Genomic DNA, 16,368 nt, shown 5'->3' on the forward strand with positions numbered 1-16,368 from the left:
AGAAACATTTTCCTTCAGCCCCCAAAGATACTTTTAATAAAGCCCTCTGCTGATGTGTACAGAGAGAGAAAATTTTGTGTTTGTGATCATTTATTTTTCCATATTATACTATCAAGAGAAAAATACTCTTGAATGGAGTCTGCTACCACACAAACTACTGGGACTCATTTAGCAGGGGGAGATCTTTGTTATTGTAGGGGCAACAAAAAACCTTCATGAAAACGTTTCCACACTGTTAGGTTTCTTCCCCCACAACCATAAAGGTTTTAATTGGTCTGCAAGTCCCCCATGCAAGGATATTCAAACTACCTCAGGAGAAAGGTTTCACCAGCGAGCACAAAATCTTATCAATGTGGGTCTACCATTGATAAGAGTATCAGCAAGTAGTACCAAATCCAAGTTTAATGTCGTGCTGATGTCACAATCCATGAAAAGAGCATTCCTCCAATTAGGACATATTTTGTGTTCTAAGTCGTACCAGCAAGAACTGCAGAATAGCTGGGAGGAAGATTGAGTATCAGAGTGCTGTTCGGTTTGTTGTTTCTAATTCTGTTATGACATAATTTATGATTCTTTACTATTTAAGAGATTCTTTTTAAAGTAGCTAATTCAGCTGATCATGAACATTTCTGTAAATGATTTTGGTCACAAAATACAGTGACTTGCATCTGATCTGACAGGCAATATTTGTATTATTTAAAAGTGATGAATCTGTAAAGGGACAAATCAGTTCCAGCTATTAGATATACTCTCTAAACATGTTATTTACGAATGAAAGCTGCACTGAATTCTGAAGCCTTTTTACTGAAGCCTATTTTCATTGAGCTTGACCCGGACGATATAATAAAAATTCTATCTAAACATCTGCTTTGCTGGGTAATTCTGAGGGTGCAGTATGCACAATCACTAAACCTGTGAATTATTAGCTTCTTTCTAAAAGGAAATTAAACACAATACAAGAATTACTATTTCAATACCGCAAGAGGTTGCATTGCTTTAGAATCAAGTTTCTACATGGAAAGAAGTGCCATCATTTATTTACAATTTTACACTACCCAAGTAGGCAGCGCAGACCAAAAGGTATTATTTATTGAACAAAATATGTAATATATAATAACCAGCGTATATAGAAGGCAAAAAATGTTAACCGAGTCACGTAACTGCAACGCTTGTTTACAAAGGTTATCTGTTACAGGGAGATTGTACAAGTGAGTTGTTGAATAAAACACTGCATCTTCAACTGGATTAAACATCCAGTTTTCACTGTCCACTATCACTACATGAAAAAGCATCACTGTCATTGGTTCTAATAAAAATGGTAATGTCACTTTTTAAATCTCTGGATACTTTGGAGAACGCACAAAATAACTGCAATCTATGCAGTCCACATTCTGAAACCAAGTTCTAAATCATTTAATAAAGACAACATAGTACCTTTTTAAGTAACACAGTTATATATAATGCAACCAGTTAATATGATAAATGGTATTTTTAAATAAATGATGTGCTTACCTCAATTTCATAAGTAAACTCTGAACCATCCAGCATAAAGACCTTGCTCTGTACCATCTTAATCTTTCTGGGAATTTTCAGGGGGGATTTTTTGCTTACATCTTCATCTTTCTGAATCTCATCTTTGCTACTTTCATCTTTTTTGTCATCTGGTACCACCTCTTCAATGTTCACATCTGCATCCTTATCCAAAGCTTGTTCAAGTTTTTTCTCCTCATCTGGCTGCAAAAGAGAATTTGCTTTATATAATTCAAAGGGTTGCAAAGTATAGATTCCTCACCCAAATCTTAATATAAAAATACCAGTTTATTTAAAAGAGCCAATATACTGCATTTCAAAACCAAAATATATTTTTCACTATGACCGTTTTCATCAGGGATTCAGAAGCCATCACCTCCATTTCCACAAAAAGGCTACTGCAACAGTCAAATCAGCCTATAAAAATGTGAAACCAGTATTCATTTTAAAGGAGGAACACAATAACATTTGATGATCATACGTCATAACAAAATGGGTACTCTCTCCAAAACAATATTCCAAATGTTGGTCATTCAACAATCATAATTATGCAATTCAAATCACAGCCTCAAGAACATAATCAAATTTCTAACTGTGAAAAGTTTACATTTTCAGCTCAATTCCTTTTACCAAATGTACTTCTCTCTTACATTAGGCCTGGATGTTTCAATCAGTTCTTTTGCTTAAAACTCTAGCCATTACCCTGGTGCTAACCTTTCACCTTTGCTATCATGAACCTGACTTCTATACTTTGATGATTCCACCACTTTCTCATGCATTCTTGCTCCTTATTGCAATTTTCTTTCCTTATTTTCACACCCAGGTCATTCTCAGCTCTAATTTGTAAATCACTGTTTCTCAAAATATAATAGTTAAAAAGGTACAAGATAAACTATCATTTAACTGAGTAACAAATTATGCACTTAAGTGAAATACAGACCAATCAGAACACTACCAAAATCGCTGCAGTACTATGAAACTGTATAGTTCCTGATAGTTATTGACAGAGGAATTCATCCGGTGTACACTGCCATGTTCTTTTCAATTGACTATTAATGAAAAAAATCTGTGCCTAGTACACCGAGTATAGATGATCGACTGCCTTCATACAATGCTTTCAATGATTGCATCCTCCAATTCATTTTCAATGTAATATTCAAGATGGTTGTCAATTTCTAATTCTTTGTAGTTCCTAACGAGTTAGTGAAATCATTTCACTTTTTCCTTTCACCAACTATCAGTGACAAAAATCACAGCTTTTTGAAAACAAACATATGTATATGAAGGTACTTAAAAACTGTTTGCACTAAACACTGTAGAATCTATTGGCCACAGAGGTATGCGTGACTGATGCTAGTCAGCTGTTTAGGAACAGCCACTTGTCCCAATGAAGCAGCATAATGTTCCAAATAAACAAAGGGGATCTTGGCTATTTCTCAATTACTTATTCTTTTAGAGTTGTTTGAGATAAGTGGCTGCCCCAATTAACCAGAATCCACTGTAATTGCTACACACATGCCAATATACAAGTTGCAAGTCATGTTAAAGACATGCAACTTCTGAAAAAGGCCAGACAAATAACAAGCAAACATATGGATTGATTTTTCATTCAGTGCAGCTGCACCTCCCACTAAAAGCATAACTACACCTACACTGTTCCCACTGCATAGTAAACATCTACCCCGTGCCCATCTCCAATTTTATTTTCCCTCTAACTTTCTTCATCCTATCTAAAGAAACTAGGTTCTGTCCATTGTTACAATCTACTACTGTGTCTTGTCATCTATCCTTCTGCCCCATCTTGCTACCCAACCTCACAATCATCTTCCCTTCCCCTGTTACAAATTCCTCAGAACTCATCACCCCACTGCTCTTATTTGACTTGATTTTAATTGTGTACAATGCTGAGATAGCCTTGTGATAATGTACATGCTTTTAATGAGTATCAATTTTTAAAAATACAACATTTATTATTGTACTGTTTCAACTGCTGTGTATTTCAACTATGTGCCTGATAACCCACAACACAATTCAAAGTGTAAACACCCAAGATTCAAGACCAATCACTGAACATTCACATATATTATGCTGTACTTTAGATACTTCTCTGAAGTATCTAATGTTTTTAGAAAGCTTTATTCGGCCCTCAATATTTTTATAATCAGTAAATATCAGATTGTGTTTGCTATAGCCATGTTAAAATTACACATTCCTGTCAAGAACAAATATAATCGAAGTTCAGTTACCCCACTCAAAACACTTACAGCTGCTAATTTTGCACATTTTGCAGAAACTATTTTGGTTCTGTGAGAATTCAAGCTCTTTGCCTGTGAATATAATCAAATTCTTCACCTCCATCTTGGGTCTATTACAGGGTAATGAACATACACTCATTATTTTACTTATTGTAGTGTGCAAAAAACCTTAGGCACATATTTAGCTAGGATGCCTAAAACTTTTGCACAGTATTGTACTTCTCAATGTGGAGTGGAGAGCAAGTTTGTAAATCAGGCAGGTACAAGAAATTCTTCCACTTCTCCATTCTAATTGGGCATCCCTCTATTCTGAGGCTCTGGTCTTAAACTCCCCTATCAGAGGAAACATGCTCTTCACATCCATTCTAATCAGGCCTTTCATCATTTGTTTGGTTTCAATGAGACCCCCCCCCCCACCCAATTCTTCTGAATTCCAGTGAGTACATGCCCAGAGACAAACGCCCCTCATATGATAAGCCATTCAATTCCAGAATAATTTTTGTGTATCTGCTTTGAACCTCTCAAATGTCAGCAAATCCTTCTTTAGATAAGGAGCCCAAAACTGCTCAAAATACTCCAAGTAAGGCCTCACCAGCATCTTATAAAGCCTTATAAAATTTTATAAAACATTACACCCTTGCTTTTATATTCTACTCCTATTGAAATAAATGCTAACTTTGCACTTGTCTTCCTCACCACTGACTCAACCTACAATTTGTTTCAGGAATCCTGCTCAAGAACTTGTGTCTCTTTGCAACTCAGATTTTTGAATTTTCTCTCCACTTAGAAAATAATCAATTCTTCTCTAAAACTGGAAATATTATACAGTTTAACATGTGGCTAAGCAGTTGGTGTGGGGACACAAGATTTTTAGATCATTGGGCCTGTACAGAAAGTGGGACGGTGCGGTGGGGGGGGAATGAACAAATAACCTAGCGGGCGGGTTTGTTAATGCTGCACAGTGTGGTTTAAACTAGAGTGGCAGGGGGATGGGAACCAGAGTGGCAGAACAGTTAGTGGAGAGGCTGTGGTGGCAGAAGCAGATGTTGATATGACCTCAGAAAAAGTTAGGAATCAAAAGGTTGAACATGGAGTGACAAAATTGAAAAGGGTGAATACAGGACTGATGGTTTTGTATATGAATACGCGCAGTATACAGAATAAGGTAGATGAAATTGCAGCACTGTTTCAGATTGGCAGGTATGATGTTGAAAGCATCATGGAATCTCGGCTGAAAGATTATAGCTGGGAGCTTAACATCCATGGTTATACATATTGTATCGAAAGGATAGGAAAGAAGGCAGAGGGGGTGGCGTTGCTGTTGCCAAAAATGAAAGCAATTAATTTTAAAGAGGTGACAATGTCCGAAAATGTTGAATCATCGTGGACAGAGCTAAGGAACTGCAAGGGTAAAAAGACCCTAATGAGAGTTGGATAATGAGAGTAGCAAGGATGTTGCCTACAAATTATAACTGGAGAAAGAAAAAGCATGTCAAAAGGGGAATGTTACAATAGTCATGGGAGACTTCAATATGTAGGTAGATTGGGAAAATCAGGTTGGTGCTGGATTACAGGAGGGAGAATATCCAGAATGCTTACGAGATGGCTTTTTCGAGCAGCTCGTGGTTGAGCCCACTAGGGATCAGCTTTTCTGGATTGGGTATTGTGCAATGAACCAGAATTGATTAGAGAGCTTAAGGTAAAAGAACCATTAGGGGAAAAATTATCAAAAGATGATAGAACTCGCCCCAGAATTTGAGAAAGAGAAGCTCAAATCAGATGTTTCAGTATGACAGTGGAGTAAAGGGAATTAAGACATATGAGAGGGGAATTGGCCAAATTGATTGGAAAAGAACACTGGCATGGATGATGGTAGAGCAGCAATGGTTGGAATTTCTGGAAGCAATTCAGAAGGTACAGGAAATATACATCCTAAAGAGGCAGTAGTATTCCAAAGGAAAGATGACAAAACCATGGCAAATAAGCCAAAGCCAGCATAAAAGCCAAAGAGGGCATATAATAGAGCAAAGATTAGTGGGAAGTTAGAGATTGCTAAGCTATTAAAAACCAACAAAGGCAACTAAAAAAGTCATTAAAGATGGAATACGAAAGTAACCTAGCCCATTATATTAAAGAGGATACCAAAAGTTTCTTCAGATATATAAAGTGGGGTGTGAATGGATATCAGATGCAGTTCAACGATGGAGAATAGTAATGGGGGACAAGGAAATAACAGATGAACCGAATAAGTATTTTTTGTCCGTCTTCACTGTGGAAGACATTAGTGGTATGGTGGAGTTCTAGATGTCAGGGGCATGAAGTGTATGAAGTTACCATCAATAGGGAGAAGTTCTTGGGAAACTGAAAGGTGCTTAGGTAGATAAGTCACCTGGATCAGATGGTGTACACCCCAAAGTTCTAAAAGTGTTGGCTGAAGAAATTGTGGAGGCATTAGGAATGATCTTTCAAGAATCACTGGGTACTGAAATAGTACCAGAAAACTGGAAAATTGCAAATGTCACTCCACTCTCCAAGAAGAGAAAGGCAGAAAAAAGGAAACAATAGGCCAGATAGTCTAATCTCAGTGGTTGGGAAGACGTTGGAATCAATTATTAAAAATGAGCTCTCAGGGTATTTGGAGGCACATGATAAAATAGGTCGCAGTCAGCATGATTTCCTCAAGGGAAAATCTTGCCTGACAAATCTGTTGGAATTCTTTGCAGTAATAACCGGGACAGACAAAGGAGAATCAGTTAATGTTGTGTACTTGGATTATCAGAAGGCTTTTGACAAGGTGACACACTTAACAAGCTACAAGCCCATGGTATTACAGGAAAGATTCTAGCATGGATAAAGCAGTGTCCAATTGGCAGGAGGCAGAGTAGGAATAAAGGGAGCCTTCTCTAGTTGGCTGCCGGGGTGACTAGTGATGTTCCACAGGGGTTGGGACGGATTCTTTTTACATTATACATCAATAATTTGGATGTTGGATTTGATGGCTTTGTTGCAAAATATGCGGACAATATGAAGATAGGTGGAGGGGCAGATAGTATTGAGGAAGTTGAGAGGCTAGAGGAGAAGGAGAGTGGGCAAAGAAATGGCAGATTGAATACAGTGTCAAGAAATCTATAGTTATGCACTGTGGTAAAAGAAATGAAAAGGTTGACCATTTTCTAAATGGAGAGAAAATACAAAAAAAAAACTGATGTGCAAAGGGACTTGGCAGTCCTCGTGCAAGATTCCCTAAAGGTTAGTGTGTGGGTTGAGTCTGTGGTGAGAAAGACAAATACAATGTTAGCATTCACTTCAAGATGACTAGAATATAAAAGCAAGGATGTAATGTTCAGACTTCATAAAGCACTGGTGAGGCCTCACTTGGAGTATTAAGAGCAGGTTTGGGCCTCTTATCTGAGAAACCGGAGAGGGTTCAAAGGAGGTTCATGAAAATGATTCTGGGATTGAATGGCCTGTCATAGGAAGAGCATCTGATGGTTCTGGTATTATTCACTGGAATTCAGAAGAATGAGAGGTGGCCTCATTGAACCTATTGAAAGGCTTTAACGGAGTGGAAGTGAAGAGGATGTTTCCTATGGTGGAAGAGTCTTAGACCAGAGGACAGAGCCTCAGAATAGAGGGGCATCCTTTTAGAATGGAGACAAGGAATTTCTTTAGCCAGAGAGTAGTGAATCTGTGGAATTCTTTGCCATGGGCAGCTGTGGAGGCCAAGTCTGTAGGTATATTAGAGGTTGATAGATTCTTAATGAGTCAGGGCATAAAGGGATACAGGGAGAAAGCAGAAGATTGGGGCTGAGGGGAAAATTTGATCAGCCATGATGAAATGGCAGATCAGATTCAATGGGCCAAATGGCCTAATTCTGCTCCTATATCTTACAGTCTTGTATCAGAATCAGGTTTATCATCATGAATATATGTCATAAAATTTGTTTCTGTGACAGCAGTTTAGCGTTATACATCAAATTACTGCAGCATTTTTTTAAAAATTGCACAAGATGAACTAGAGAGACCTTAGGCTTATCTAGTCCAGTAAACTTCACATCACCATACTTAAAACTATTTAAAAAGACCAAAAAAAAATCAGCCAGTAGGTGCCCTGATTATCTACTTGAAATTACAGTTTTGGAAATGAACAGAAGGTTCAGTGCCTTAAATAAAATTCTTTCTCGGGTCAAGCTAATGTTCACAAAATATCTATTTTCAGATATATTACAGGTCATGCAACAAGCTAACAAAGCTGAAAATACTCAAATACATGTTCTATAAATGTTACACAGAACTAATATGCACTTGAAGCATCATCTGCTTCTTCTCCCCCCACAATCCAAGTTATCCTTCCCCAATTTGGATCATGTTGCAAAACTCAGATCTTTATTAAAACTGCACTCCACAAAATATAGACTTGAAAGAGAATTGAAAATAAGATGTGACAAAAAAGGTCAAGTGTGTGAGATTCAGTATTACAGAAATCCAGTATAACAGCACAGCATTGCATTTTAAAATGGTAATCATAATCAATTTTACCTGCAGTTCCGCACTACTCAAAGACTGCTGCTCCTTTATTTCACCTGTATGGCTCTGCTTTTCTTCCATTCCTTTCACTACTTCATTTTCTAATGCAGTCTTCATTAACTCTGGTTGTTCATTTTCTAAACTTCTGTCATCAGCTTGAATGCCTTCATCGGCTTCCTTCCCTTCTGTAGTTTCCACTTGGGAAAGTGGTTTTTGCTTTTTTAACCATCCAGGCAAAAAACGGGACAATCCTTTACCACCCAATTGATCCTTTTTGTCACTGCTAGGAGTGGCCTGCATACTTGCACTTGAAGCTGAAGGACTTGACTCCTGTTCTTCCTGGGGTTGTGTTGTGGATTCAGACTGCTTATCTTCCTGGATTTCTTTCTCTGGTTCCTGATTTAAACTGGCAGACTTGTCAGGATTTGATGCTTCAGAATCACCCTGTTCCATTTCTTTTGACTCTTCCTTTACCTGATCTGTAGATCCAGCTTCGGTCGTCATAATTGGTCAACTACAATTGCAAAAAGAATATTTTAACAAATTAGAAAGTTTTAATTAGAAAAATTGAATTTTTAAAATTCTCACTTGATCTGCAATCTATTATCAAAATCTCAACAATAATTTCCTTAACACATTTGCGGGGTTATTCCCCCCCCCAGCAAAAGTTTCAAATATGAACATCGGATAAATAACAAATTTAAAATATTAAGTTACTAGGTAAATAACTGACTCTTCCAATAATGTTACATTATGTACTTAAACTGATACATTAGTTGAGTAGCTTCCTTAGAAACAAAAAGAAAACCTAATAGGACAATGTTGGTGTACAATAAATGTATTAGAAATTTGTAAAATTTTGTCTAATTTCCCCAACTGTTGTGCCATTGTAGTCTGTGCATTCAGCTCCATCTAGTCATTTTCAACCAGATCGAACTGCACATGCATGATCCAAAAAGGCAGATTCAATTGTCAAATGCAAAGGGCAGTGTACTCTAGTCAAGAAGCTTAAATGATTGTGATAAAAATGCCACAGTAAGTTTTTCAAATTCCATGAACCATTTCAAGTTACATGCCCATTCATACAATCTAGTAGTTATGAAGTTGCTCCAGTAAGGAATATATGTTCTACTGGGAACCAAATAAAATACTTCAAGCTTACATTTACACAAAATAATGGGACTGAGAGCTGCAAGGAGGACACAAAGCTTTTAAGCAATGGGGACAATTTGAGTGAAAAAGGAAATGTGTGGCTGATTAAAGTAAATAAATGCAAAATTATAAATGAGAAACAGCACAACTAAGATCAGAGCAGATGAAAACACAAACTAGAACCAAACGGCCTTGTAACACCAGTCACTGAAAGCAGGCATGCACATGCATCGGCTTAATGCAGCCAATGATATGTTGCTTTTCATAAGAGCAGCAAAGTGTGGTGTACCAACTGGTCTTGGTATACCACAATTGGGCAATTATGCATAATTTTGGTCTGATCCCTTTACCCAAGGATATGCTCAGCATAGAGGAAGAGCAACTAAACTTCACCAGACCAATATCTGGGACCGAACAGGCAAGCCTAGGTTCACTAAAGTTTAGATGAAGGAGGTAATATCATTGAAATACAGTAAAGTCTGACAAGGCTGAATACAAGGAGGACAGATACCCTGTTGGGGAATTTAGAACAAAAAGGGATAATTCTGGGGGTTCCCAACTTTTTTTTTGCCATGGGCCACCCTATCATTAACTGAGGCACCTGTGAACCCGAGGTTGGGAACCTGGATTAGCATCTCAGGTTATGGGGCAAAACCATTTTTGAATGAGTTGAGAAATTTCCAAGTAGTGAACCTGTAAAATTCTATTGTTGAAAGCAGTGGAGGCAAAGTTACTGACAATATTTGAGGCAGTAAATCGATTCCTAGACTCAAATGAATCAAAGATAGGCAAACAGAGCAAATCATTGCTTCTTCTGCAGACCCAGTACAAAATAGGAAATTTGACTGTAGAACAATCACATTGAAAGTGACACCATTCACACTGGTGGAACAATGATAGAAAAAGCCAAGAGGATTATTTGTCTTTTAATTACCTCAGTCCTTCAGAGTGGTAGCATTACTTATCCAAAAGAAAATTATATTCAAAAGGCATACCAACATAATACTCCAGTCAGGGGGTAAAAAAAGATCTTGTTTCTTTTACCATTGAATGAATCAATTCACTAATTTAAATAATTGGCAGCTTGTACTGATTTGAGAGTTTCTTTTAAAATACAGTACTGGATTCTTCCTACTCAAATTTACATTTAATTCGATTGGGAAATAATTAGATAATGCAAGGAAAAATGTAAAACTTCAGTTGGAATGCAGTTGATAGAATTAGATTAAAATAACTTGGATAAATATCTGGAAGAGTAAACACATTAGTGATATGTGGAAACAGTGGTAGTGTGGGAACAATTTAACTATATGGCCTCTTGCTATGCAAGAAAGCTCAACAATTCCATGACTGCACTGGAAGACTTTCAACAAATTCAGAGTTTCTGCTTTACTTATTTAATAGTTGTGAATCATTCCATACTTTTCAGAACATCTGAATTCTTCCAGTATGCTAGACAATTGTACTTCTGACATTTTCAGTGTAGGTGGCAACAAAATAGCAACATAATGTACAGACCTCCTGCAACAACTCAAACTGTGTTTGATTCTTATGCTTAAGGTTCATACAGTTGACTGCTAGACACACACAACTCTTATAATTAGTTTTACATAAACTTTCAAGTTCATTAATATCCTGATTACAACTTTAAATACTGTGTAAATCACTATCTGCACAAAGCAGAAAACTGAATGAAAGCAGTTTGACCTTAAACAAGCAATATTGTGGAGGAACTCAGAGGTCAAGTAGCATTTGTGGGGAAATGGAAGTATCAGTCAGGATTAAAGCAGAGTGGGAAGACAACAACCAGGAGAAGGGAATGAGCAGGAACCATAAACATTCCCTCACTATCCTGAAGGGTCTTGGTGCAAAACATTGATGGTTTATTCTCCTCCAAAGCTGATATCCTCCAACATTGTGTGTCTTGCTTACTATTTTCCTCTCTTTTTGCACTATTAATTGGGGCAGCTCTTGAAGAACAAAAACTAATCAAGAAAATAGTCAGGATTTCTTTTGTTTATTTGATGCCAGTTAATTGGGACAGGAGACTGTTGCTAACCAGTTTTTAAACTAGCACAAGTGGTTACTTGTGCAGCCATTAGACACTACAGCTTGCTTAGAGCAAACAGTTTAGATAGCATCAGTTGCGGGTGTTTGTGTTCAAGAAGCAGTGATTTTTGTCACTGATAGTTGGTGAATAAAAAGCAGTAAGAAAATGCAGAACAGTTTAGCTCACTGCATTTTCAAACATTCAGTCTTGGAGATGTGAGAAATGGCCAAAAATTAAATGATATTGTAGGTTTTCGCAAAAGAAACAAAGTGAGGCATTTTATGTTTAATGAAACCTGTAACATTTTATTGAACTCAAAAACCTAAACACAAAAGCTTGCAAAAAATCTTTGCGTAATAATGTTACCACGGCAGGCCAGCCTCTTAAAGCACAACTCCAACTCAATGTCGGTTCCCAATTATGTTACCCAACATAGCACCAACCCCCACCCCCCGCCAGATGTTCAGTAAATTGGAAATTTTCTTGTATCCATCTCCTAACTTGTGCTTAACTTTTTCCCCACAGTGTTACTTAGAATGTTCTTTTGTCTTCATGGTGTCTTTTTTTGCCAAGATACTGACTCACCACCAGTTGGACCTTCCAGATACAGGTGTATTTTTACTACAATCAATTTAAACACCTTGACTACACATGGTCACTAATTATGTGACTTTAAAACCAATTGGCTGAACCAATGATGATTCAGTGTGTCATTAAAAGGGGTGAATACTTTTACAATCCATTATTTTGTTTTATACCTGTTATTAATTTAGATCACTTTGTAGAGATCTGTTTTCACTTTGACACAAAAGAAGTTTTCCTCTGTTGATCAGTGTCAGAAAAAGCCAAATTAAATCCACTGATTCAATGCTGTAAAACAACAAAACATGTAAGCTTCCAAGGAGTGAATACTTTTTATAGGCACTGTATTTTTAGGTATTGACCATAAGACAAAGCAGCAGAAGTCGACCATTCGGCCCATTGAGTCTGCTCCACCATTTCATCATGAGCTGATCCATTCTCCCACTTAGTCCCACTCCCCTGCCTTCTCACCACAACCTTTGATGCCCTGGCTACTCAGATACCTATCAATCTCTTGCCTTAAATACACCCAATGACTTGACCTCCACTGCCACCCGTGGCAACAAATTCCATAGATTCACTACCCTCTGGCTAAAAAAATATCTTTGCATCTCTGTTCTGCATAGGCGCCCTTCAATCCTTAAGTCATGCCCTCTCATACTAGACTCCCCCACCATAGGAAACAACTTTTCCACATCCACTCTGTCCATGTCTTTCAACATTTGAAATGTTTCTATGAGTTCCCCCACCATTCTTCTAAAGTCCGAGGAGTACAGTCCAAGAGCAGTCAAACATTCCTCATATGTTAACTCTCTCATTCTCGGAATCATTCTAATGAATCTCCTCTGAACCCTCTCCAACGTCAGCACATCCCTTCTTAAATATGAAGCCCAAAACTACACACAATACTCCAAGTGAGGTCTTATCAATGCCTTATAGAGCCTCAACATTGCACTGTAATGCTGCTGCAAATCAAGTTTTAAAATATGTATCAGTGATAACAAACCTGATTCTGATTTGGAGGAAGGTGGAGAAATGGAGGAAAAGGTGTCCATCAAAGAGCAGAAGGGAAGCCACTTTCCCTGACAAAGGACATTCCAGATTTGGGTGGGGGGTGGAGGAGGAAGGGTCTCCTACTTCTCACCTTTCACTCTTACCCCCCCCCCCACCCACCTAATACAGCCTACAATCACTATTACAAATTTTAATTTATAAATATAGAATATATTGCTGTTGACCATATGCTCTTTGAGTTTAAAATCATGCTGGCAAAACTCAATGACTAAATGCTGGTGGCAAATAAAAACAAACAACTACTAAATACCTTCTTATCACACTTTTTCTGATAAATGATCACTGCAAACAATAGCCTGTAACTTCCCTTTCGGGTTGAGCTTTTGAACCACACATACGACTTGGCATTTTTGCAGTATGAACTGAAGTCTCCAAGGTGTAGGATGCTTGCTGCAAAACATGCACAGACCGAATCAAGGTGGCAGGGTTTGGGCTGGAGAACAGGGAATGAGCCAATGTTTGCCCGTTGCTGAAGCAGTCTTGGAGGCAATTTGATGCAGCAGAACAGAGACAAGGCAGAGCACAGGCCCGGGGCCAAGATCAAGGAAAGATCCAGTATTTGATCGACTCAAGTATCAAGCCAAATTGGAAAGGTTGGGTACAGGCTGAATTAAGGCGACGGGGCCTGGGCCTGACAGCTCATCGAAGCGGTGGGGTCCGGGTCAGAGAACAAGGAATAACCGGAGGCTTGTATGAAATAAGTGCTGGGCCAGATTGAAAAGGTCAGCGTGTTGGGGCTGGAGGCAAATTATGGGCAGATTCAGCTCGCTGCTCCACAAGGTTTACTCATCTCTCTCTGCACTGGACTTCAGCTCGAATCTGCCTGGCTGTGAATTCACTCAGTGCTATTTGCTTACTTTTATCGTTTGCGCTGATTTGTGTTTATTTTCTCTTCATATTGGGTGCTTGACAATCTTCTGTTGCTTTAATGGGTTCTAAATGGCTTCTTTGTTTTGTGGCTGCCTGGAAGGAGTGTTATCTCAAGGTTGTATAAAGCATACATACTTTAATAAATACATTTTGAACTTTGCTTTATCATCTCTCTTTCAGTAAATATTGTCAGAATTCAGACCTCTGGGGCAGCAGCATAATCAAAAAAAAACTGGAATGCTATTAACACAAGGGTTGGCTTTTAAATGGAGAATCAATTTTCACTTCCTTGAGATTCTTGTAAAAACAATATTATTTAAGGTGGGGGGGGGGACCAGAAAGAAAGTTTATTGTACATTTTGTATCACATGATGTTTCAAGGGAATAAAAGTACGATGCAACCTGCAAGTATTTCTGGAAAAGATGTCTGATTATCAATCTGTTCCAAAGTTCTGCACAAATGCATCCTTTAATTCAATTGTTCCACATCGTCTTATAATGCTTCATTTGACACATTCTTCTCATGTAAATTATGGAGTCAGATTATAGAATGTGTGTAATCTACTGTAACTACCAGGTTTATTCAAGATAGGATGTCAGTTTTCCCAAGCACAGCTTCAAATAAAGCATATCATTTCACCTAAACAGTTGTTAAAAACAAGTCCTACAGTGTAACATGATCCCAAAAATCCCTTAAAGTCGGTTCTTTTAAAGTTGAATGAATAAATAGAAGGGAGAAGTGAGACGGTTATGGGGCAAATGTTAGTAGCTGTAACGAAGGAGGAAAAAAAGCCATAAGTATCACAAGTGGCATAAACAAGCAGGGTTGAATATTAAATTACATGAATTTTTCTCATCCTACATTAAAAAGTATTTCAACAAAATAGTTGTAAAAAATTCTAACATGGAAGACAACAGCACCCAAGCTACAGCATCACTACATCATGTAAAGCACGTTTGTGGGACAGATTAATCAACAACCCAAATTGCATACAAGGGCCATTCATGGAAAAAATTGAAGCCCTGATCTTCTAGAGATTCTTGCTAGATGTTCTTGTAACTGCATTCAAGAGTTGGATTGCAGTACTCATGAAGTCTACTGGGGGAACGGCCAGTTTCTTGTACCTACTGTCACCACAGATCTACAAACTCACCCAGCTCTCCACTTAGCCTTGGATCACCTGAACAGCAATATCCATATCAGGCTGTTCAGTAATTACAGCTTGGCATTCAACACAATCATCCCCTCATTGCTAGTGAACAAGGATTAAAACCTGGGCTTTCATACCTCCTCTAAAACTGGATTGTTGACCTCAGTGAGGGGTCACAACCTGTGTGGATCAGTAATAACATCTCCTCCTTACTGACAATCAACCACAGGTGCATCTCAAGGAAGTATGCAGAGTTCTCTGCTCTAATCCCACTACATGACTGCGGCTAGGCACAGTTCTAACACTATCTATAAATTCACTAAAGACACCACTGCAGAATCTCAGATCATGAAAATGTAAGATAGATCAACTGGTTAAGTGGTATCGCAATGACCTTACATTCAACATCAACAAAGCCAAGGATCTATCAGAGGATCTATCCTGGGCCCAACACATTAATGCAATCATAAAGTCACGCTGGAGGCTGTACTTCATTAAGAGTTCGAAGAGCTTTGACATGTCATAAAAACAAGCAAATAGTGGAAAGCATTCTGACTGGTTGCATCACCAGCTAGTGTCGAAGCTCCAATGCACAAAATTGAAAGAAGTTGTAGAAGGTTGTAAATACAACCAGCTCCACCATAGGCACAATCAGCCTCATCACTGAGGAGAGTTTCAAAAGGTGGTGCCTCAAGAAAGTAGCATCCATCTTTAAAGACTCAGCATCTGGGACATACCCTCTTCTCATTACCATCATTAGGGAGGAACCTGAAGTTCCTCACTCAAAATTTTCAGTGTTGTTTTTGTGCCACATATTAATGAGGCCAGAAAGAGGAAGATCATACAGTTTAACACGCAAGGCGATGGTGCAGGAAGAAGAGCTTCAGATTACTGGATCATCGAGCTCTATTCCAGGAATGTGGGACCTGGATAGAAGAGATGGCTTGCACCTGACCTGGAGGTGAACTAATATCCTCATAGGAAGGATTGCTAGTGCAAAGTACAGTGGCAGGGGGATGGGAACCAGAGTGCCGGAACAGCTAATGGAGTGGTTGTTGATAAAGATGTAATTAAGCCTATATACAAAGTCAAGAATCGAAAGGTCAAGCATGGAGGGACTAATGCTCTGACCCACAGATATTTCAATGCAAGAATTGTAGGATCATAGGAAAACTGA

At 38.3% G+C, this 16,368-nt stretch overlaps 1 protein-coding gene across 11 annotated transcripts in view; it reads right to left on the reverse strand.

The window, feature by feature from the left end:
- Window positions 1–16,368, reverse strand: part of epb41l2 (erythrocyte membrane protein band 4.1 like 2) — a 168,203-nt gene that overhangs the window by 87,079 nt on the left and 64,756 nt on the right. For 10 of the 11 annotated variants that reach the window (XM_059981559.1, XM_059981556.1, XM_059981555.1 and 7 more), the window contains exons 2-3: window positions 8,325–8,826; window positions 1,513–1,734 (exon numbers count right to left, since the gene is read on the reverse strand). In XM_059981559.1, coding sequence (XP_059837542.1) covers window positions 1,513–1,734; window positions 8,325–8,816 — 714 coding nt within the window. In that variant the 5' untranslated portion in view covers window positions 8,817–8,826. Of the gene's footprint in view, window positions 1–1,512; window positions 1,735–8,324; window positions 8,827–12,272; window positions 12,385–16,368 lie in introns of all 11 variants that reach the window. The other variant, XM_059981552.1, reaches the window with a different exon arrangement.

Source organism: Hypanus sabinus, chromosome 10 (assembly GCF_030144855.1).
Source record: "Hypanus sabinus isolate sHypSab1 chromosome 10, sHypSab1.hap1, whole genome shotgun sequence".
Lineage (NCBI taxonomy): Eukaryota > Metazoa > Chordata > Chondrichthyes > Myliobatiformes > Dasyatidae > Hypanus > Hypanus sabinus.